The 25,049-nt window shown below is 44.4% G+C and overlaps 1 protein-coding gene across 2 annotated transcripts in view; it reads left to right on the plus strand.

Annotated features, from left to right (window-relative positions):
* Positions 1-25,049, plus strand: part of LATS2 (large tumor suppressor kinase 2) — a 47,185-nt gene that overhangs the window by 12,532 nt on the left and 9,604 nt on the right. For both annotated transcript variants that reach the window (XM_083736178.1, XM_083736179.1), the window contains exons 3-4: positions 21,982-22,114; positions 22,830-24,373. In XM_083736178.1, the coding sequence (XP_083592304.1) occupies positions 21,982-22,114; positions 22,830-24,373 (1,677 nt within the window). The remainder of the gene's footprint in view (positions 1-21,981; positions 22,115-22,829; positions 24,374-25,049) is intronic.

A 25,049-nucleotide genomic window follows, 5' to 3' on the forward strand; every position in this document is an offset into this window, starting at 1 on the left:
AGAAGTGATTTCCAGAGCCGCAGAAGAGAGTCCCCGCGCCGGGCTGGGGACTCGTTGAGCGGGTAGCTCGGTTCGTGGGCGGCTTATGGGCCAGTTAAACGGCCTCCGTGGGCTGGTTCCGGCCCACAGGCCTCAGGTTGCCGACCCCTGTTCTAGAGAGTCCCAAGCCTTGACATCTCTGGTTTCGGAATTTAAGCATCGGTTAAAAGGAATTTCTTACTCTGTTTTACTTCTGTTCTGAGCTGCACTGCCTGTAAGGCAAAAATGGTGCCACTGAGTATCAAGACTGAAGAAAATACAGAGCGGCCTGTGACTGGATGCCCCTGGCAGCTCATTCTATTTCTAGACATTCCCCTATTTCCTGCCTCTTGTGTCCAAGAAAGCCAAAGGCTGTAAGACCGTTGCACAGTGGCCGTGTAAATTGAACCCACCATTTTTCTAGAAACCCATGGGGGATAGAAATGAGCTTTAAAATAGAATAATGTTTGCATCAAATGAAATATCATCAGCTTGGTTTTTAAATGGTGTTTTGTATTCTGACGTTGTGCACCGCCCTGTTATTTTATGATACGCTGGTATGAAAATAGTTTTACAAATAAAAATAAATAAATGCCAAGTGCTGCGGCGACTGACAAAGTATTGAGCAGTGAGGCATGGCTTTGTCCTTTGGGGCATAAGTACTAGACTGGCAGGGGGCACCATCTATCACCAAGAGAGTCTAGGTTCTGCTTTAAATGCTCCAAAGAATCTGCAGACAGGCACAGGTTTCCCATAAATGTGTTTATAAAGAGAACTAAATGTTCTCTGGCTTAAAAAGATGAAATAAAACCTTCTTAGCTTTGTCCTTTTTGCTGAAGACCCGTCTCTTTACCGTGACCTTTGACACTTGAGATATATATTTTAAGCTCCACTGTATTCTTGTGACTGTAATTTGCTTTAACTGGCTTTAATAATTGTATTTTTTTAATGGTTGTGACCTGCCCTTGGGACCTAATGGTGAAGGGCAAGTAAGAAATGTAATAATATTAGTAGTTTTATAAAGGACTGTTAATGTGGCTGTGTGCTGCAATCTATAAGGAGGAGGTTTTCACATAATCTAACCATAGTTCCCTGTTGAGGGAGTTTTAACTAGAGGGTGGGGGGCTCTGATTGGTTTAAACTAAGGCTAGGGCTTTAACGAACCTTAGTTTATGATTCTGGCTTGTTCACTGGCTATCCTTTAAATCAACAACATGACACAACACTTTTGGTTTAAAAGAAGAGGTTTTGATCTACATCTGCTGAGGGCTTTTAGAGGTCTCAAATATTGCAAATCATTGGTGGCCTTAAGAACAACAGCAACAAAAATATGGGCTTTACCTTTCCCCAACAGCTGAATGTATAACTTCTTATTCATTCAGAGATGACTAAACCAAATAGCATGTGATATTATGATTTTTTTAAAAAAGCTCAGACAGTTTCAGGACTTGTAGAACTAGACAGCAAAAAGGCACAGGCTTACTCAGTATGAAAACATGAAGCCAGAATCGCTGCTAGTTGCCCATTGGCTGGTAAACAAAACTTGCAGGGCCTGAAAGTGCACCTTTCAGACTTCGAGAAATACTGGTGGCAGGACTGTAGCTGTCGTCCTTGCTGATCATTAATCCACTTGGAAGCACCCCAGGCAATTAGATGTGGAATGTTGCATGAAGTTGTAGATAGTAGCTTTTTAAATATTTTAATTGCCCTGAATAGATGCAATTGAGCATATGATTGGATTTGTTCATCAACTTGGAGAGGTTTTGGGTTCCAGCTTGCTCTCTCTTTTTCATTCTTTCTCAGAGCGGAAATGTTGACAGGGTTGTTGCTTCTGCTACAAAATGATATGCTGATGTGAATTGTGGAACAGCTGCAGTGCGGGAAATTGTTTTTCAGCAATATGGATCTGGTTGTACCTTAATACATTTAGCAAAGTTTGGCGTGAAGCGGCAAAATGTTTGTGATCTGACGTCTTTCAGCTCAGGGGCTTCCCAAATTTCGGGGGGGGGGGGGAGGAGAAGAACCACGTGCGCACACATTGCCATTTATACTAATACCAGGAACTGTGTGAGCTTAAAATCTGAATTTTCATAAGTTATGCAAATTAGGCAAAATATACTTGGCTAGTCATGGGGAGGGTTGTGTCATAGGACTGTCTGGATGCAGAGGAATGGTGGAAGGAACCAGCTGGGGAACCTTTCACTGGAAGAAGGCTCAGACAGTGAGTGGTTAGAGGGAGAGGACTGGGAAGATGTGTCGGAAGCTGAAGAGGTAACAGGACTTAGTGAGTTGAGCTGAGTTGAGCTAAGCTAAGAGATCTCTGGTAGACAGCCCCATGAGGATTGAGTGGTGTGGTGTGTCAGGTTTTATAAACTGAAATATGGTCAGTCTGAGCATTGTTTTTTGTTTTTGTTTTAAAACCTGTTTTAACTTATACTATTTTGCACTTCGCCCATAAAGGTAAAAGGGACCCCTGACCATTAGGTCCATTCGTGACCGACTCTGGGGTTGCGGCGCTCATCTCGCTTTATTGGCTGAGGGGGCCGGCATACAGCTTCCAGGTCATGTGGCCAGCATGACTAAGCCGCTTCTGGCGAACCAGAGCAGCGCACGGAAATGCCGTTTACCTTCCCACCGGAGCGGTACCTATTTATCTACTTGCACTTTGACGTGCTTTCGAACTGCTGGGTTGGCAGGAGCAGGGACCAAGCAACGGGAGCTCACCCCGTCGCGGGGATTCGAACCGCTGACCTTCTGATGCTGATCAGTCCTAAGTCCTAAGCTCTGTGGTTTAACCCACAGCGCCACCCGCGTCCCTACCTAGCCCACCTAGGGACCGTTTATTCAAGGAGAGGGGGAGAGTATAATTAATGTATGTCCCACCTGTGTCCATGAAGCTTGAGCACAGATAAGGTCCCAGTGGAAGGCAAGTCCGTTCCCTCCACTTTCAATATTCATTAATTTGCTTTTATCAGCCACACCATAACGAGTTCTTTTGGTAATGTGCAAATTAAAACAAATACCCCTTCTCTAGCGTCTAGGACTTTACCAACTGCAGTTGTCAGACTGCTGGATTCTGGATGTGCCGCTAGATTCTGTGCTCAGACCCAACAAAGGGGAGTAGAATCTCTGCTAATACCTGAAACTATTTATGATGCCTTTTCATGACCTGGGAAGTTAAGAGTTATTTGTGAATATTGTAATGTGCCGGAGAACATCTACCTGTCCCCTGTGTTGAGGTCAAAGGCTTGGAATCTTGTCTGTTCAGGCAGCAGTCTTGATGTCTTGATTGCATTCCAACATCCTTTCATCTTGCTGGGATGGAAAACACATTGAGAAACCAAAGACCGATAGTGAGATGAAAAGAGCAAATGCAACAAAAAGTGTATTGTGGTCTCTTAAAGAATAAACAAATGTATTGTGGCTTCAGCTTTCATGGGCCAAGGGCATCTGACAAATTCGACTCTAGTCCACAAAATATGGTGCCACAATAAATTCCTTAGTCTTTAAGGGGCTGGGGTGTTGTTTGGGGTTATTGGGGGTGGGTTGTGGATGGTTTTTTTGTATCTTTTTTTTTAGATTTAGTTGTCATCCATGTAGAATTGGTTCAGTTTGGTCTTGTATTTTTAAAACTGTTTTGTTTATTGTTCATGACTGCTTTTGCTATGTTGCAATTATGCTCTCCCCCCCCCCCCATTATAAGCCATAAGTGTGGTTTGACCTTTGGAAAGGCAGCATACAAATAAAATAATGTGTGTGTGTGTGTGTGTGTGTGTGTGTGTGTGTGTGGGCTGTAAGCCTGCTTTTACATCTGAAGCATCAGGCGAAAATACCAGCAAATCACCTTGAGAGCCGGTGTGGTGTAGTGGTTAAGAGCGGTGGACTCGTAATCTGGTGAACCGGGTTTGCTTCCCCGCTCCTCCACATGCAGCTGCTGGGTGACCTTAGGCTAGTCACACTTCTCTGAAGTCTCTCAGCCCCACTCACCTCACAGAGTGTTTGTTGTGGGGGAGGAAGGGAAAGGAGATTGTTAGCCGCTTTGAGACTCCTTAAGGGGAGTGAAAGGTGGGATATCAAGTCCAAACTCTTCTTCTTCTTGTTGTTTTGTTGTTAAAGCTTGCCAGCCATGCTTCTGTTTGCTTTCTTGCCTGTCATTGCCACCTGTAGGTTGGAGAAAGTTAGCAAAGGGAGAAGGTGGGAGCCTTAAATGGGAGAAGGTTGCAGCCTTATAGGGCGGCTCTCACCCTAAGGTGGGAGGGAATAGTTAGGAAGGAGAAAACAGATGGGTGTTTAGTTTGCTAATACAGTCATACCTCGGGTTGAATATGCTTCATGTTGAGCGCATTCGAGTTGCGCTCTGCCGCAACCCAGAAGTAACGGAGCGTGTTACCTCTGGGTTTCGCTGCTCGCGCATGCGCAGACGCTCAAAATGATGTCATGTGCATGCGCAGAAGCGGCAAAAAGTGACGCATGCGTGCACAGACGTGCCATCGCTAGTTACATTTGCTTCTGGATGTGAACGGGGCTCCGGAACAGATCCCGTTCGTATCCAGAGGTACCACTGTATACTCATCTGAGCTTTCAGATGTGAAGAGTTTGCTGAAAAGCTGAAAAAATACATCATGTACCCTTCTTTATAGCATGTCTGTCTCTAGGTAGGGTTGGAGGACAAATTTGATTCAGCACGCATTTAAAGTTGCATCTATGAAATCAGCTTTTCCAAAACATTATTTGAACTGAATCACAGCTCCCCTTTGAATTTCACACTTATCGTCATTTTAAATGTAGCTCTACAGCCAGTGTTTGCAAAAAAGCATCTATTAGGGGAAAGTGTACATAAAAAATAAAGGCATTAGCAAAAATAGCATACAAAAATGCGCATTATGGGAAATTGCTTAAAATATGTGTACGTTAGTCAAAACTGCACTAAAATGCTGGTGAGTTTTCAAGGGGGTTAAATGACAAATTGCTGCAAAACGTGGAGAACTGGGGAAGAATGAGAAATGAAGAGAACCAAAACCAACAGATCCATCACCCCACTCCACCCCAATCTCCAGCCAAAAAAAACCCTAACATTTCTCCAGCAGTCCCTTGTCCTTAACAAAAATATATTTCTGCCCATTTTAAATTTGCTTCCATTATAACCAAATGAACTGGCTGATCACATCCATGAGTTGCTTTTTAAAAAAAGAGCTCCAGACAATTATGCTGCAGCATTTTCCCAAACATAGTGAGCCACACTATGGCTTGCTTATGCCACGAGGGGAGGAATCATAGAATCATAGAGTTGGAAGAGACCACAAGGGCCATCGAGTCCAACCCCCTGCCAAGCAGGAAACACCATCAGAGCACTCCTGACATATGGTTGTCAAGCCTCTGCTTAAAGACCTCCAAAGAAGGAGACTCCACCACACTCCTTGGCAGCAAATTCCACTGTCGAACAGCTCTTACTGTCAGGAAGTTCTTCCTAATGTTTAGGTGGAATCTTCTTTCTTGTAGTTTGGATCCATTGCTCCGTGTCCGCTTCTCTGGAGCAGCAGAAAACAACCTTTCTCCCTCCTCTATGTGACATCCTTTTATATATTTGAACATGGCTATCATATCACCCCTTAACCTCCTCTTCTCCAGGCTAAACATGCCCAGCTCCCTTAGCCGTTCCTCATAAGGCATCGTTTCCAGGCCTTTGACCATTTTGGTTGCCCTCCTCTGGACACGTTCCAGTTTGTCAGTGTCCTTCTTGAACTGTGGTGCCCAGAACTGGACACAGTACTCCAGGTGAGGTTTGACCAGAGCAGAATACAGTGGCACTATTACTTCCCTTGATCTAGATGCTATACTCCTATTGATGCAGCCCAGAATTGCATTGGCTTTTTTAGCTGGAATGTTCACAATGAAACCACGACTAATGCAAACTATGGCTTACAGTGACATGCAAACAAGCCCAGTTTTTGTTTTTTAATGCTCCAATCAGATAATGCTCCAATAATTCATATATTATAATGGCTTAATTCTGAGCACGGAGCTCGTGTTTCCTCGTAATGGAATTGGGATTTTTGTGTCTGTGCAGAACAAACAACAACAAAAACCCTTCACCCACTTGACACCGGATTTTTGTCATCTGATTTTGGCTGCATAAAGGGAGCAGTAAAAAGTCAGAAAGGAATGTGTAGTATTGTGGGAACAGAGTCTTGCTAGGAAAAGAGGAAACGATTGCTTCAGCAGGTCATTGAAAACATTGATCGTTTGTTCATTCCTGCGCTCAAAGTCACTTCTGAGTCCAAAAGGGTTGAGAGAACTACTAATGCAGCAGGAAGTGGTATCACAATAGAATCAGGGTGTAATAGTTCCTCTTGGAAGGTTTTTATGCTTAGTCAAAACCACACTTCTTGATAGTTTAGACTTGACAGGCCCCCAAGTGGCTCGGGTTAGGGCAGAAAAGTCCCCCTCGCCCCAGTGGATTGAGACTTCATTTAAAAATATATATTATAGCCAGTTTCTGTATATAATAAATTTCCAATGATCTCCCATCCAAGGGGCTTGACTAGCTCCATGCCTGCTTCACTTACTAAGAATTCATGTGCACCCAGTTTGACTGCTGGCCATGTGAGCTGAGATTTGTAACCAACATGGGATGATAGTGATCTCATTTTCTTCCCATATCATCTCACTGACATGCAAATTCATTTCACCAGGGATGACAACTCTTGTTTTATAATACAGACTACCCTCTATAAAAGGGACGCGGGTGGCACTGTGGGTTAAACCACAGAGCCCAGGACTTGCCGATCAGAAGGTTGGCAGTTCGAATCCCTGTGACGGGGTGAGCTCCCCTTGCTCGGTCCCTGCTCCTGCCAACCTAGCAGTTTGAAAGCATGTCAAAGTGCAAGTTTGCTTCCTCTGGTGGGAAGGTAAACGGCATTTCCGTGTGCTGCTCTTGTTTGCCAGAAGCGGCTTAGTCATGCTGGCCACATGACCCGGAAGCTGTACGCCGGCTCCCTCAGCCAATAAAGCAAGATGAGCGCTGCAACCCTAGAGTTGGTCACGACTGGACCTTTACCTTTACTTTTACCCTCTATAAAAGTTTCTCAGGAGGCTTCTCTCTCTCCCCCCCCCCCCATATTTGGCACTTGTTGCTGTTCATGTATAAAACCAAAGGATGGAAAAGTGCCGTAATAGAATCTTTGAGAGATAGCCTTTGCCTGAATCTCTGTCCAGGGCTAGCGTCAAGGGTAGGCCCACCCCTCCCCAGCAAAGGGTCCATTAACAGGGGGGTCCCCTGGGCCTGCTGCAGTGGGGAGGCAGTTTTATTGGGCAACCACCTCTCTTGCAAGGAAAGCAAACTAGAACCACATTCTTAAAGCTGCTAGTTGTGAAGGTGGTACCCTGCCAGAGCAATGGCCATGAGAGGAGAGGACACACTCCTCTAGCTCAACCGAAAGCTCACTGGCCTCCTTCAAACCCCAGCTCATTTGCCCCCCCCACCCCTCTTTCTCGCCCCTCTCTACCACCCCTTTTGTTGACTCTGCCACTGCCAGCCCAGCTCGCTCACCTGCTGCCCTGCTTGCTCGCCCTGCTGCCTGTCTACCTGTCTCCGATGGTGCCCTCACACTGGAGCCTGTGCAGTCTGTTGACAGCTTGACGATGGACTAGTACAAATATTGTGTGTGTGTGTGTGTGTGTAAGTGTAAAGCAATAGAGTTGCACAGCTCAGGAAACAAATGCAGTCGCCGAAGAGAAAAGCCAGTTTTAACCAATCTTAAAAAACTACTTTGTTTTCAGCGTTGCAAAAGACATCCTGCGCCAGAGGACTTCTAATGCCAGTAATTTTCAGCATGTTGTAGGTCAGAGAAGCATGACACGGTGCTCTGGAATGCGCAGGCTACGTGCCAGTTTGTAGTGGAGTATCGCTTCAAAGCAGCGTATGTAGGATGTTTCTTGCAGAAAGTTGTGCATGTTCCCATAGTTTTCTAGTTCATTGCCTAGCAGGCGGATAGTTATGAACCTAATCTTTGTTTTAGCTGCTTGAGGCTAAGCACGAAGGAATTTGGGCAGAGTCCGGGTGTCATGGGTAAGGTAGAGTAAATCCTCCTTCAAACAGACATTGGGTTTTATTTACATTCTGGAAGGTTCCCTTTAAAGGCCTTCCCTCACATTCTACTGGGAGTGGCCAAGACCACATAACACTGGTCCTGAAAGAAACATACTGGTCCCAGTATGTTTCTGAGCACAATTCAGAGTGTTGGTGCTGAGCTTTAAAGCCCTAAATGGCCTTGGCCCAGTATACCTGAAAGAGCGTCTCTACCCCCATCGTTCTGCCCTGACACTGAGGTCCAGCTTCGAGAGCCTTCTAGCGGTTCCCTCACTGCCAGAAGTGAGGTTACAGGAACCAGGCAGAGAGCCTTCTCGGTAGTGCTAGAACAGATCTCGGGGGACTGGTGGAAAGGGAGAAGTCCCATTGCAGAAGGGCAAGTCATTCTCCTCGCACAGGGAGGGATTTAGTGCTTTGTTGAACGCCACCCTTCATGTTCACGACAAACATCCAGCTCAAGAAATATCTGAATTAAGGTGGCTCGATTGGGCAAAAGGCTTGAGTTTAAGGATGTGACAAAGACTTTAATTAAAAAGTACAAAGTGCAATGGCATTCAAAAGCCGGAAAGTGCAGATGGCAGAGGAACATGCATGTTTTCATGGATAACTTCCCTTCCTCCACACCATCTTTTCCTCCTCTTCCAACTTGTGCCAGTGAAATGCTTTCACTGTCCATCTGTATGGGGCGGGGGGGGGGGGAAGAGTTTTGAGCTGGCAAAAGAAGCAAAAAAGAAGTTGTATTTTCATTTTTTAGTTTAAGTGCAAGTTTTCTGTTTTGAACTGACCATTTGGAATGGTGATTAAGAACCTCCTGTTCCCGTGTGGAATATGTTTGGTGTGGAACACTGCTAATATATATTTGTGGCATTTTGACAATGAGAAAGCCATTGTTTGTGGTTTAGGTTTCTGCATCTTTTAACGTTTCCGCTGGTAATGTACTGCGCAAGACCCCGTTCCTGTCTGTTCTGCACCTTGAAGATGAGGAGGCAGATGTATGAAATCATGAGCAAACAGTGTCCTTGGATGATCAAAGGTGCAAGAAAAACAGGTATCTATACAAAGGTATAGATAGGCACTGTTTTTTATATTTATGTGGTTGTATTCAACTAACCTTTACTCAGGAGTAGATCCGTTGAGATTAATGGGCCTAAGTTAGTTATGGCCATTAATTTCAGTTGGTCTACTCTGAGCCATGGTTAGCAGAATTTCACCCATGGTCTTTGCAGCCAGGTAGTTTGGGCAGACTGCTGGGAGCATCGTGGGTGATCAAGAAGCCAGTTGTGGATGGTGTTGTTTCTTTACAGCCCTCGCTTTTTCAGTTGCAGATCCCTGCATTGTTAAAACCAATATTTTTAAAAGGAGATTCCTTGATCTTTTCCTGGCAGACAGGATATCAAAGGATTGCTCAGATTGTGTACTTACTTGAAGTCGCTTACGTGTTCAGACAGAAGAGGGGAAATGGAGAAGTTCTGTTCAAAAAGAGACATATCCCTGGCAGAACAAATCTGTGTCACAGTCACTTTTTAGCTGTAATTTATATGCATGTTTCATCAGGTGCATGCCTTAAATCACCACAGTAATTTTTAAACTTCACCATAAGGCAGACAACTGTTCTATGTAGACCACAATGTTTTCTAGCATCACAACTACTGTACATGAGGCCCTTGAAAGCCTTTAAAATTTAATGCTCTTATACAAGGTGTGTGCTGTCAGGTGAAGTAGATGCTACATGGAAGCCTTTGATTCAGCCTCTCTGGCAGCTGCAGCCTCCTAATCACTCATGTTTTGACTGACACACATCTCATTTAAACCTAGCACTTTAAAAAAAAAATGCACTTTTTTAAAAGGAAAAAGTTTATGTCCCTCTCCAACATGACAACGCCCAAAGCAGTTTATATTAAAAACAAATATCCAATTATCTGCAAAGAAATTTGAAAATGAAGGAACCGCTCTGGGATCTTCGGATGAAGGGCAGTACACAGATTTAATAAATAAAATAAACCTTCAGGTGCTTTAAACCTGCTTTTCCGTTTAAAAGAAAATGCCCAAATCCACAATCTGAGGCAAGTGTTGATGCCTCACCTTGCCTTTTATAGCACATCGGACTCCATGCCCAGAATGGTTGGATCACTTAATGGTGGTTTTCTGTTGCAAGGAAAACATACAAACGTCAACATAAAACAATGTGATTTATCTGGTCATGGAAAAACCTTGTAGCTATCATCAGGTTGTTGGATCTATGAGGCGAGAGAAGTATTCATGGGTTTGTGCTAGTTCTGCCTGTGAAGAAAAAAACATGAAATATTGAATGGAAACCACCCCAGAGAGTGGTTCCTGCTTAAGGAATACAGTGACTTAGAGCTGTGTTTTTGCATCCGCCAACCACACCTGGGCCAGGACTGGATGCTGTCGTGCAGAGCAGTGTTTTCTCAGACTGGGGGCCAAGACCAAACTGGTCTTGGGTGCCTCAGTGCCTCCTCACCTGTCTGCCCTGCCATAGCCATTGGACTGGACCAGTACCATCAACTTACTGAGTAAGGTGAGTAAAGAGTGGCCAGGAGACAGAGAAGTTCATGGGAGGAGAAGGAGATGCTGAGGGAAATTAGCAAGTTAAAACAGTAATTTTTATCGTCATTGTTATCTATCATCATCATTTTTAATTTGTATACCGCCTTTCTATCTTACAGTACTCAAGGCGGTTTACAAGCTGAAGAAACAAAAAATGTACATCTTATAACAATCTAATGCAATACAAAAATGTGATAATAAAATATAACTTTAAAATAGGCAACCTCCATCAAAAAAGTAACATTCAACAATCATTAGAATAGTATAAAATAATAATATCAACATATAAAAGTTAAACAGAAATCCACTCAACAGTTACAATTATATCTAAACAATAAGCAATAAAACGGCAAGCCCACAGTACATAATACAATACACATTGAGAAGCAGAGGGTAGAGCAATGCAGGTGGAAGGAGGCCTTGCCTGATGAAGTCTCTCCCCTCACAGTTCTTCCTCCAGGAAGCGCTCCCTTATGAGGACTCCTAGGGCCAGAGGGTGGGGCAAGGCAGGTGGCAGGAGGCCTTGCCTGATGAAGTCTCTCCCCTCACAGTTCTTCCTCCAGGAAGCGCTCCCTTATGAGGACTCCTAGGGCCAGAGGGTGGGGCAAGGCAGGTGGAAGGAGGCCTTGCCTGATGAAGTCTCTCCCCTCACAGTTCTTCCTCCAGGAAGCGCTCCCTTATGAGGACTCCTAGGGCCAGAGGGTGGGGCAAGGCAGGTGGAAGGAGGCCTTGCCTGATGAAGTCTCTCCCCTCACAGTTCTTCCTCCAGGAAGCGCTCCCTTATGAGGACTCCTAGGGCCAGAGGGTGGGGCAAGGCAGGTGGAAGGAGGCCTTGCCTGATGAAGTCTCTCCCCTCACAGTTCTTCCTCCAGGAAGCGCTCCCTTATGAGGACTCCTAGGGCCAGAGGGTGGGGCAAGGCAGGTGGAAGGAGGCCTTGCCTGATGAAGTCTCTCCCCTCACAGTTCTTCCTCCAGGAAGCGCTCCCTTATGAGGACTCCTAGGGCCAGAGGGTGGGGCAAGGCAGGTGGAAGGAGGCCTTGCCTGATGGAGTCTTTCCCCTCACCTCATCTATCAGTACGTAAACTAGGAATGGAAAGGAAGGGGAGAGGAAAGCTGCCGTGGAAGGAAGAAGAGAAGGTGAAAGGACCAGGGAGAGGAAGGATGAAAGAAACCATTATTTGTAGCATCTAGTTTGGTCACAGAAGAACAAAGTAGATCAAGCTCAATAGTCATGCAATATGAATGTATTCTCCTCTCCCCGCCCCCCGCGCTTTCAGAGATGAAGGACTTGCAGCTGTTCTCTTGAGGTGCTAGCCTTCTCGTGCAACCTTATTCTTGGTCAGCCGTAGACACACAAGAACTTCAGTAATATTGCTGCAGCTGCTTTATGCGAAAACGCTTGACCTCTTGGACATTTTATTCTGCTGATGGTTTTGCCTCCAGCAGTCGCCCAGCTATTCAAAAATTGTACCCTACGGTTTCGGAAAGCAGAGCAAATTGACAGTGTCTTAATTAACAATCCTCCTTTGTAATGGACTTCTATGCTGATATAAGAATCTGAATTCCAAGTGGAGCTTGCAGCTGTTCCGACTCTACAATGAGAACAAATTCAATAAAAGAATTACCAGTAGCTCTTGTCACCCATTTCTTTTGTGCTAGAATGTTCCCTCATATTTCTGCCATTTGCCGTGTCCTCCATATTGCATATTGCCTTCTGCAGTCTAGCCCCCCCCCCTCTTGCAACTCACTGTAGCATCTCATGGTGGTTTCATCAGAGAGACTGATCAGGATCAAGTGTGATCTTTTGGAGGGCAGAGTCTTGTTTCTGAAGTGGCTGCACAGTGGAGTTACTCGATTCAAACAAGGTTCCCACAGGCACATCGGCAAAATATATAATAGTATGTGTTTGTCTTGCACCAGTGTTTCATGTTGTCTGTTGATTCCATTTCCATTTGGCTCTTGTTCAGGTTTCAAATTCCTTATCGCATTTGTAGCTCTCCTTGCTCCAAAGGAGGATTTGAACCCACATCTCCACATCAAGTTCCACTCCTGAAAAAGCTACCTTTTTTCTTTTTGTGTTTCTTATATATTGTAATCACACTGGCTCTTATACTTCATTTCTATTCAGCATTTGCTTTAGGTATGTGCTGCTGCTTTTCAGCATTTTGGGCTTGCTATCTTCTCCTTTTTTGCTCTCTTTTTCTATGTTATGCATTTTGTGTTTTTATCTTGTATTTTTATGCTGTGAACCACTCTGAGATCTTCGGATGAAGGGCGGTTCGCAGATTTAATAAATAAAATAAAATAAACCTCCAGGTGCTTTAAACCTGCTTTTCCATTTAAAAGAAAATGCCCAAAGTGGCATACCAAAATTAAAAACACAACACAGCAAATTAATTGCACAAAATTGTGAGTATTGACTGCAGTAACTGTGTTGGAAAAAATCTTTTTGATTGTGAAGCAAGCCCAGGTGGAGGAACTACAGATCCCTTCCCCAATTCAAAAAAGATAAACGAAATAAATTTGCAAAGCAGCTGTAGTGAATGAGTCACTGCATACAAAATTGGTTCAAAAACTCTTGAGAAACAATGAGAAAGGCAGGATAGAACAATTACCAATATTGGGGAGACGCACCACTGCGAGAGAAATGTGGGAGGAGATCACCAAACTACACATGAAGGTTTTAAAAAAGCTGAATCTGTTGTTTTGAAGAAAGAGCAGCCAGCGGGGCTCAGGTTTCCTGCTGAAAACATTCACTCTGGCTGCTGTTTGCCGCTAAGGTTGCTGAGATTAGTGTGGATAGGTCCTTGAGCTATTTCCAATGACTGATTGTGCAAAATGACCTGGAGCAAACATGAAACGTGTGTATCGGGAAACACACAAAGAAGAGCAGATGGAGTTGCCACTTGGGAATGTGGTCAGCATACCTATTTGTTAGTTGTTTTTCAAAGTGTTTTTCTTAGAAATGTAGAGTTGGAAGGTACCCAAGGGTCATCTAGTCCAACCCCCTGAATGCAAGAATCTCCGCTAAAGCATCCATTACAGGTAGCCTTCCAACCTCTGTTTAAAAACCTCCAAGGAAGGAGAGTCCACTACCTCTTGTGGGAGTCTGTTCCACTGTTGAACATCTCTTACTGTCAGAAAGTTTTTCTTAATGTTTAGTTGGAATCTCCTTTCTTGTAACTTGAAGCCATTGGTTTGAGTCCTACCCTCCAGAACTGGAGAAAACAAGCATGCTCCCTTCTTCATGAGACAGCCCTTAAGATATTTGAAGATGGCTATCATATCTCCTCTCAGTCTCCTCTTTTCCAGACTAAACATATCCAGCTCCTTCAACTGTTCCTCATAAGGCTTGGCTTCCAGACCCTTGATCATCGTGGTTGCCCTTCTCTACACACGTTCCAGCTTGTCAACATCCTTCTTAAATTGCAGCTCCCAGAACTGGACGCAATGTTCCAGCTGTGGTCTGACCAAGGCAGAATAGAGTGGTACTATTACTTCCCTTGGGACACAGGTGGCGCTGTGGGTTAAACCACAGAGCCTAGGACTTGCCGATCAGAAGGTTGGTGGTTCCACTCCCCGCAATGGGGTGAGCTCCCATTGCTCGGTCCCTGCTCCTGCCAGCCTAGCAGTTCCAAAGCACGTCAAAGTGCAAGTAGATAAATAGGTACCGCTCCGGCGGGAAGGTAAACAGCGTTTCTGTGCATTGCTCTGGTTCACCAGAAGCGGCTTAGTCATGCTGGCCACATGACCCAGAAGCTGTACGCCGGCTCCCTCAGCTAATAAAGCGAGATGAGCGCTGCAACCCCAGAGTTGGCCACAACTGGACCTAATGGTCAGGGGTCCCTTTACCTTTACCTATTGCTTCCCTTACTTCTGGACACTATACTATACTGGACACTATGCAGCCTAGAATAGTATTAGCTATTTTTGCTGCTGCATCACACTGTTGACTCCCATGAAGCTTGTGGTCCACCAAGACCCCTAGATCCTTTTCACATGTACTGCCAGTAAGCCATCCTATATTTGTGCATCTGGTTCTTCCTGCCTAAGTGCAGAACCTTACATTTGTCCCTATTGAAATTCATTTTGTTAGCTTGCACCCAGTTCTCCAACCTGTTACGGTCATTTTGAATTCTGATTCTGTCTTCTGCAGCATTTTACATGTAGTAAGTGCAACTAGACTTGAGTAGCACATAAATATAAATTGAATGTTAAGTTTTATAGTAAGCTGTTCACGCCGTTCCTGAATATTATCATTTCGCTGGCATACCGTATTTTTCACTCTATAAGACGCACCGGACCACAAGACGCACCTAGTTTTTGGAGGAGGAAAACAAGAAAAAAAAATATTCTGAATCTCAGAACCCAGAATAGCAAGAGGGATCGCTGCGCAGTGAAAGCAGCAATCCCTCTTGCTGTTCTGGCTTCTGGGATAGCTGCGCATCCTGCATTCGCTCCATAAGACGCACACACATTCCCTCTTACTTTTTAGGAGGGAAAAAGTGAGTCTTATAGAGCAAAAAATACGGTACTTCTTTCCTGGTTTACAAATTGCAAGGAGAAATGCATAATACTGGGGGAAATATGAAGGCAGCCACTTTTTGTTGTCGCAGGGGTTGTGTTTCAAACAAGGGTACTATATGGTTCATTGCAGGGGATTTGCTCAGGAGCCACTCGTTCTTGGGCACAGATAATTTGCTGCTCAAGATCTGTTTTGAGTTCTTCTGTATTGCTTAGCCCAGGGGTCAGCAAACTTTTTCAGCAGGGGGCCGGTCCACTGTCCCTCAGACCTTGTGGGGAAGCCAGACTATAATTTGAATTAAAAAAACGAATTTCTATGCCTCACAAATAACCCAGAGATGCATTTTAAATAAAAGGACACATTCTACTCGCGTAAAAGCACACTGATTCCTGGACCATCCGTGGGCCAGATTTAGAAGGCGATTGGGCCGGATACGACCCCCGGGCCTTAGTTTGCCTACCCATGGCTTAGCCTAAGGAATTATGGGCGAAGATTTGGTAGCAGTAATGGAATGTCTTACTGACCCTGGCTCATATGAATTGCACTGTGACTCCACAACTCCTAGTTTGTGCAACAGACTCCTAAGGATGTCTTCACAGAGATTTTTTTCCATGTCTGCAGCCTATTTCCTTGGCTACATGCTCCTGCCTAGATTCCGCTAATCGTCTTAGTCCTGTGTGCACTCTTCTCATTATCTCCCCGCTCCAGTCTCCTGCTCCTGGCTGGATATATCCTTTACATCACTTCCCACACTTTGCTGTTCCATCCACCATCTGCTGCCTTCGTTTGCCCATGTACAGTTTCCGGAATTCATTTGTTGGCTGCAAACCTTTCATTCCCCTTGTCAATTTTGCTTTCAGGCTTTATCGAGACAAGACTTGTTGACGATAACAGCTATGAAACATCCTCGGTCCCTTGTCCTCTTGCTCCCGCTGAGAGTACATTTAAGAGATGATGTGGTTCAGGCGTGAGTAACCTTTGGCTCTCTAGCTGTTGCTGAACTGCAACTCCTATCAGCCCTAGCAGGCATGGCCAAGGACCAAGGATGATGGGACTTGTAGCTCAGCAACATCTGGAGGGACAAAACCTGGCCACACCTGGTGTAGGGTAATGATTAAGAGTGTGAGCTGTGAGCAGCCTAAGCCACAAACTCACTAGGGATCTGAAGGCAAGAAATTGGAAGCACTCGCACGTAATCCTAAACCATGATTTAGGACTATGTAGGTGACCTTCTGTTATTCCAAGCAACACATTAGGCTTGTATGGTCTCCCATCCCCTCTCATTTTCTTGCATGGCCAGGCAGAGGACTTCTGCTGAATTTGGTACTGCTTTTGAAGAAGTCTCAGCTTATCCTTGCATGCCAACTGGGCAATTGTGGTTTACAATAAACAATGGCTAATTGCTAAACAAGCCAACTTCAAACCATGGGTTATGAAACGAGCATTGTAAACTGCAACCCCCAGTTTATAGGTAGTGCTAAACTGTGAGCCCCTTGGAAGGTGAAAATAAATTCAACGCAAGTCCTGGCCGCATGGGGAAAAGGAAGGGGGGAATGTGTGAATTCTGTTTTTCCCTGTGGCTTGTGGAGTCTTGTTCTCATACGTTGCTGAACCATGGTTTAACATTCAATGGAAATTGGGCCTGTCTTACTTGTTTTTCTCTACAATGTGGCGATAATAATAGGGACCACGATTAGTATAAATATTACTGAGATAATGTATGTAGAACATTCTGATGTGCTTATTATTACTAAATATACATGTGTAAATATATGTATGTATTAGTAAATTCTACTACAGAATATTATTTGAACAATGTAAGGAACAGTTTCTCCTGGCTTTTTAAAAATATGGGAATAGTTAGGCTGACATTCAGGTGCCTTTTCAGTATTATTTATTTATATCCCCCTCCCCCAAAAATGCTCCCCCCTTTTTATCCTTTCAACAATTATGTGAGGTAGTATAGACTATTATAGAAAATTATAAATGATTATGACTATGTGGGGGGGGGGGTTGAATTTGTTTTTATTATTGTTGGTGTTTTTTATATTGTAAAGCACCCTGTGATCTTCGGATGAAGGACATCATCATCATCATAATGATAATGATAATAATAGGACTATGACTGGTCCAAGGTCAACCCAGTGTGCTTCATGGCTGAGCAGTGATTTGAACCCTAATCTCCCATGTCATAGACTAACCACTACACCACATTGCCACTGTAGTACAAAATTACTTTCTAAAATCCAGAACTCCAAATGATTGTACAGTGGTATCTCGGGTTACATACACTTCAGGTTACATACGCTTCAGGTTACAGACTCCGCTAACCCAGAAATATTACCTCGGATTAAGAACTTTGCTTCAGGATGAGAACAGAAATCGTGCTCCAGCAGCGCAGCAGCAGTGGGAAGCAGTGGTGCTTCAGGTTAAAAACAGTTTCAGGTTAAGAACGGATCTCCGGAACGAATTAAGTACTTAACCCGAGATACCACTGTGTTTGTTACTTGCCCCATTGCAGTTCTGTCTTTAAAGCTAGCGCACATTAATTACAATGTGACCTGGGTAAGCAGCTCACAGTGATAGGAATATCTTAAGCAGAATATGGATCAATTATAATGCATTCAGGTCAGCTATCCTGAAGGGTGTACAGCCCTGTTTAAAATATTCCTAGAGGAAATATTAAAGATAGAAATTTCCTATTTAAGGTGCTTATTATTGCTTTGCCCAAAGGTGCTGTTATACACAATGGTGAGATGAACTGGAAGACTTCACTGCTTCGTAAAATGAAATCGTTTGAAGGTACCAGGTGCATTTCCATTCCTTTTCTGAAGCAAAGCCCAATTTGGGCTTGGCCCAGACACGGATGGGAAACTTGTCTCAGAACCCCCATAAATTTCTCTGGCCTCCTTGGAAAGATGGTTGGATGCAAGCATATATAAATGAGTAGAACACTGTTCCTTTTTGTGCGTAAAATGCAGCTGCATTATTAATATAAAATATGTCACAAGTGTGGGGAGTTATTTGCCACACTATATTTGTATAAGGGCTGTAACTGACGCCAGAAGGCAGGCCTGCAATTCTTAAACGTGCTTGTTTTTCTGAGGGCAGTTAGTCCAGTGACTTGTAACTTTTGATCTGTACTCACAGCTGAGGGATTTCTTTACACCCAGCTTGACAGAATTATTCTCCTTGAATCCTGGGAGGATTTGTAAACAGCACAGGGGTTTTTTTGGGTTTTTTTTTTTTGCTTTTTTTCTGCACATACCCTAGATTTTTCTTGGAAGCAACAGGAAGGGAATGACTAGAACCTAGTCACTTCTAAATTAGTGCCTGCGGTACTGAAATAGTTGGCATATTGGGTGGTACTTTTTATAAATGTAATGTCAGCCAAATGAATGTTTGGCTAACGCGTGCGTGTGGTAAAATTAGCAAAATGCATCACTGATGCTAATGAAGGGAATAACCTCATTGCCGCAGTTCATTGAAAGTGCCATCCGGACAGATTACTTGCCCTGAACATTGAGGTCAAGAAGTTGCTATTGAAAGCGTGTGAGACTCTGTGTGTGTGTGTGTGTGTGAGAGAGAGAGAGAGAGAGAGAGAGAGAGAGAGAGAGAGACAGAGACAGAGACAGACAGACAGACAGACAGACAGACAGACAGAGAGATGGGTCTGGCAGATGGGTCTCCATCAGCTCTACTTGAAAGGCCGGCAACATTTCCTTAAAATGTTTTAATTCCAGCTGATCATTATAAGGATTCTGGAATGGTGCCTTTTTCTTTCTCCTCCCTCCTAATCCCATTTCCTTTTGTGTTGTATCCTTAAACCTTAGTATATGACTGCCTCATCACTGACATTTGTAAACTACTCTGAGAATATTTTTTTCGTTGAAGAGCAGAATAACAATGCTTTTAATTAATAAATGGCTTCTATTTGTGATACGGTACTATTACAGTCTTAACAGCTGAGGACATGCAGAATGTCTCTAGATGAGAACAAGTAGGACATCGATAAGACCTATAAAAATGACTGCTTTTAATAGTACTTCATTATATCTGAGACTTCAAAAAAAGAAAGTGTATCAGAAATTGCTGTTTTATTTCAAAAGCTCACACACACAAAATACCTTATGTGCTCCTTGCTTGAGCTTCATTTTATGCATATCTTACTTAACTGGAAAAACTACCGTAAATCCGGCATTGTTGTCTTACATCCACTTATAGGACTTAGCAACAAAACTGGCTTTTCAACTTGCATGTAGTGAAAGAGTCGTATGAAAATGTCTCCCCCTTCCCTCCCCCACTCTGGGAAATTTGCAAATTTGCTCGGGTGCCTACTAAGTTTTCTAAAAAATATGTTTTAACCTGTGGTTACAAGATCATTCACACTAAAACATTTAAGCACCTCTCAGTAACTAGCACGATTTTTATCGCCGTGTTTCTCTATTGTGGCAAATATATTCAATTGTGTGCAAGTGGAAACATTTTGTATTTTCTAAAGGGCTTCTAACTTGAGGCAACTAGATTCCTTTGACTCATAACTCCCTTACTGAATAAGCACTAACGCTGGACCAGTTCAGAGCAAATAGCAAGTTTTGTGCTAGTTCAGCTTTATTGCTGTGTCTGAATTCACCTTGTGTTTACACTAGAGCCATGAAGTTCAGAGTACGAAAGAAGGCTCTCCGTAATGGAGTGGAGGTTATTTTTAGGGTGGGGGAGTCATGTTTTGTGTGTACGGCGGGTTGGTTAGCCAGGAAGCAAACTGCTGACACATATTCCCTCAATCCCAAGCTGCCACAGTCCAAACAGAAGAACCCAACTGGCATCAAAGAGGGCTGTTGGATTATGTAATGTTTGCTTTGCTATATGGAATGATCAAACATGTTTTTGAGGTGTACGTACAGCTTAGAACACTATGATAGAAAGGGAAAATAGGAATTAAATGAATAAAAACCTTGAGGGCAGAGGGGCACATTTGCAGTTTCTCATTTGCCTTTGTTTTGCAGCTCGAAATAGTGAAGCAGATTCAGCCACAAGGCAGAGGTTGGGAATGGGGAAAATTGGGGCATATGTAAGCCCGAACCTCCTGACTGCTGAATATACCTTCAACACTGTCCATTCAATGTGCATCTTCAAAACATGAGGGGATTACTAAAGTCTAGGCTTAATTTATACTAGGCTTGCCACAAGGAATACTGGAAGGAATGGTTTCTTTGGCTGTGTTGGGATCAAGTCAGTAATATAAAAATATATATACTTTTGTTTAAACAGTTTTACAGGCTCACGAGAACTTTCTAAGTGATTTCCATACAGGACGAAGTTTTGTTTGTTTATTTTGATTTATTTATAAGAGTATGAACCACCAACTCATTAAAAAAAATGGCAGTGAACTTAAAGGAAACCATAATTTCAGAGTGGTGGAAAACATTTCACACCAGTAGAACATCCAAGAACATAGGAAGAGCATGGTGGAGGAGTTTGGATTTGATATCCCGCTTTATCACTACCTGAAGGAGTCTCAAAGCGGTTAACAATCTCCTTTCCCTTCCTCCCCCACAACAAACACTGTGAGGTGAGTGGGGCTGAGAGACTTCAGAGAAGTGTGACTAACACAAGATCACCCAGCAGCTGCATGTGGAGGAGCGGAAACACGAACCCGGTTCCCAAGATTACGAGTCTACTGCTCTTAACCACTACACCACACTGGCTATCAGATCAATGGCCTGTTTTCATGGTGGACAACCAGATGCCTCTGGGAAACCAGGGAGCAGGACATGAGGACAATAGCACTCTCCCCTCCTGTGGTTTTCAGCAACTGGTGTACAGCAGCATTGCTGGCCTCCAACTGTGGTGGCAGAGCATAGCTTTTACAGCTAGCAGCCACTGATAGTCCTGTCCTCCATGAATTTGTCTAATCCTGTTTCCAAGCTTGTCCAAGTTGGTCACTGCCTCCTGGGGAGAAGCGAGCTCCATAGTTTGATCATGCGCTGCATGAAGCAGTGCTTTCTTTTATCCTAAATCTCCCAACATTCAGCTTCAATTGGATTTCCACAAGCACTAGAGTTAGGAAAGAGGGAGAAGAACTTTTCTGTCCATTTGCTCCATGCCATGCGTGCCATGTGCTGATTTGTTTCTAGAGCACCGAAACATAGTTTTATTATTTCTAAGGTGCCTCATATTGCTAATCTAGAACCGTAGAGTTGGAAGGGACCCCCGGGGTTCATCTAATCCAACCCCCTGATAGCAAAAACTTCATTGCTTTGGGGCCGAATACTCAGCCCAGTTTTGGTTAACGTACTTCAAACCTTTAGGTTAATTGCGAGTTATGCAGCAGGATTTTAAAAAATGTTATTTTTCATGCAAGTACTTATAGAAAGGTGACGCCCTCTTAGAAAAGGTCACCCTGCAGTGTCTGTTGCAACATGTTAATGATTCTGAAACAGGGGGGAGCCCACAGCTTAGCAGTAGAGCATCAGATTTGCCAGCAGAAGGTCTAGGGTTTGGTCCCTGGTGTCTCTAGACCTATGAAAAACTCCTGTCTGAAACCCTGGAGACAATACTAAATACTAAATGGACCACCATTCTGACTCAGTATAAGGCAACTTCCTATGTTCCTAAAGTAGGGTGTTTTTTCTTCAAAGCCAGAGTTCTGTAGTTTCATCAATGATTTAATCAGTAAATGGACTGAAATTCATATGGCTGTTTAGCTTCAATGGTGTTATGCCATTGGATTGTTCACTTGGGCCTTCATTTGTCTTTCTGTATATCTGTTTTGTCTAGGAGATGGCTGTGAGAGCCCTAAAACAAACGGGCAGTAGAAGCATTGAAGCAGCTTTGGAATACATTAGCAAGATGGGATACTTGGATCCCAGAAATGAACAAATAGTCCGGGTAATTAAACAGACATCTTCGGGTAAGTGTGGGTGCTCTCTCCATTTCATTCCTAAGCTTTCACCTGGTTTGATGATGTGTGGAATATGAAAGCGACTTGGTAGCTGTCTTGACCCTGTTAAGTGTGGTTTCTCAAGGGATAAAATAAACATTGACCTGTGGACTGTGTGGCAATATATACTTCAAGTTTCATTCCCAATGTGCTAAAGTTTGATGCAACCAGATAGAAGCCTTGCAACAATTTCATTGCATTTTGCTGTTGAAGGATTTGAAATGGGAGTTTGCAAAGAAAGATTGAATGTGAGAATTTTGCCTTGTTGTCAGTACAGAAAGAAAAGAAATTGTATTTTACCATAAGTGTGGATGCACTCGTATCCTCATCCTGAAGAATCATGTAGCATTTCACTCTTACTCCTCCTTCCACTTCCTTATTTCTGGTTCAATGCAAATACACAGGTAAACTTAGCCAAGAAACACACTTGAATTTACTAGGAAGAACAGTTCGACCTTTTAGTTTCAAAACTGTTTCATCATTTGCATTGCAGTGTTGTACAGAGCCAAGTTTAAGTGTTGTTTTAACCCATGACATTGTGGTGTTTTTTTGCCCTTGTTCACAGATCTGAAACCTTTTTGTGAAATGATGAATTAAGTGTTATGTGCATATGCAGTAATAAGTCTATTCACCTGAATGGTTTCCTAACACTACCCAACCCATTATCTTTCTCTCCCCACTACAGGAAAGGGTATCATGCCAAACAACATAAGCCGCAGGCCAAGTTTTGAAGGGTCCAGCGAATCTTTCCCACCCTACCACCAGGTTAGCAACCCGGGCTATGAAGGTGCAGGCTTTGGGGCAGAAGCGGCTAACATGCTGGGTGACGTTCCCAGGCCATATATGGACTACTTGCTCTCTGCTTCTCAGTCTGCAACCATGAACTCTCCAGTACAAAGGCCTGCCAGCTTAGGCTCCCATAATACGCCTGGCAGTCACCAGCAGAAAGCCTACCCTGCAAACATGGATGCCCCAGTGATCAACTACCCGGTGGCTGGCCACAGCAGCCAAGCCTTGCAGCTTGGCTCAAACAGCCCTCATTACGGCAGGCAGCCCGTGATGGTGCAAGGGGAGGCTCAGGCTCTCGGCTATGGGATTCAGAGGAGCCATTCTTTCCAGAACAAGTTGCAGCAGGAGGGAGGGTATCCAAGCCTTCCGAACAAAGGAACGGTTGTTCAGAATAACTCCGGCCACGGGTTCCAGCAAGCGCCAGGCAGTCTGTATATGCCGCACTCCCATCACAAGCAACCCATCCCCTCCTCTCACCCGATGCACGTGATCTCCAGAGGAGGCCCAGCGTACACGAACGAATTTTCAGACAGCCCACCGCAGGGCCTGTTGACGCCATCCAGAAACAGTCTGAACATGGACCTGTATGATATGAACAACCCTCAAGTTCAGCAGTGGCAGACGACCTCTTCGTCGTCGTCGTCGTCGTCGTCCCGCCGCGACTCGTTGCAGAACCCATCCCTGGAAGCATCAGTCCGGCAGCACGTGCCCTTCAGGCCTGAGGGCTGCGTCCCAAGCAGAACCAATTCTTTCAACAGCCACCAGCAACAGATGCCGATATCCATGAGGCAGACTTCTCCAGGCAAAGCTGAGGCGTCCATTACTTCTCCAAACACCATCACGGCCGTCACATCTGCTCATATTCTACAGCCAGTGAAGAGCACAAGGGTGATGAGGCCTGAGCCTCAGACTGCAGTAGGCCCCGCTCATCCTGGCTGGCTGGCTGCGCAGTCTTCAGCTGTGGATGGCTTAGGAATGGCCGAACAGCACCCCCTTCCTGTTGGAGGAGCTAATGCCTACCAGCTAGATGTGGACTATAGCAATCAGGAGCTGAGGTGCCCTCCGCCTCCTTATCCGAAGCATTTGCTGCTGCCCAGTAGTTCCGAGCAGTTTGATATGAACTGCTTACGTACAGGGATTGAGCAGACCCTTCGGGGTGTCACCAGCTCATCAGGAAACAAAGCTGAGGAAAATGGGGAAAGAAACGACAAAATCAAGTCGGCCAAAGCGGAAAAGCCAGGCAAGGATAAGAAACAGATCCAGACGTCCCCAGTGCCGGTGCGGAAGAACGGCAGAGACGAAGAGAAAAGAGAGTCACGTATTAAAAGCTACTCGCCGTTCGCCTTTAAATTCTACATGGAGCAGCATGTGGAGAACGTCATAAAGACCTACCAGCAGAAAATTAATCGCCGGCTGCAGCTGGAGCAAGAAATGGCCAAGGTAACTTGTGTGTTTGTGCTTTTGTTTTTTCTGAAAGGTAATAAGACTGGGATAACGTAGCAGACCTCTGTATTCAATACAGCATAGATATGCAAGTCTCTCACACTTCCTGATACATCACAGATTCATCCAACCCCCTACAGAGATATTTTCTGACATTCATGACCATTGATTTAGTGCTGGGTGTCATTTGTGCTTCTTCCCCACCCAGTCCCCCCCCCCAATACAGAGGAAGGAGCAGAAAGCCAAGCCCCACTGCCCCTGATATAAAGGGGAATAGACAAACAACACATGGAAGATAAGGCTGTCAATGACTCATAGAATCGGTAGACTCCTCTTCATGTTGGCTCTATGGAAGCTGTGTTATCAAAGGCAGCAGACCTCTAAATTCCTGTGGTTGGAGTATAACAGTGGGAGAGGGCTGTTTGTAATATTCTGCTCGGAGGCTTTCCATAGACATCTGGTTGGCCAGTGTTGAAACTAGGATGCTAGAATTCTTATGCCTTTGGCTTGATTCCTCTTATGGGCAGTGGTGGAGGAAGGGAGGTATGAGGGGTGTTGTCCACCCTGGGTGTCAGCACTGAAGGGGGATGACAAAATAACTTTTTAGGAGTGACATGGTGGCTTAGGCGCCTGCAGGTTCTGCGCTGCCTGAAACGGCATTGTGGGATTTGCA

This window comes from Podarcis gaigeae (genome assembly GCF_964106915.1).
Source record: "Podarcis gaigeae genome assembly, chromosome: 4".
NCBI classification, from domain to species: domain Eukaryota; kingdom Metazoa; phylum Chordata; class Lepidosauria; order Squamata; family Lacertidae; genus Podarcis; species Podarcis gaigeae.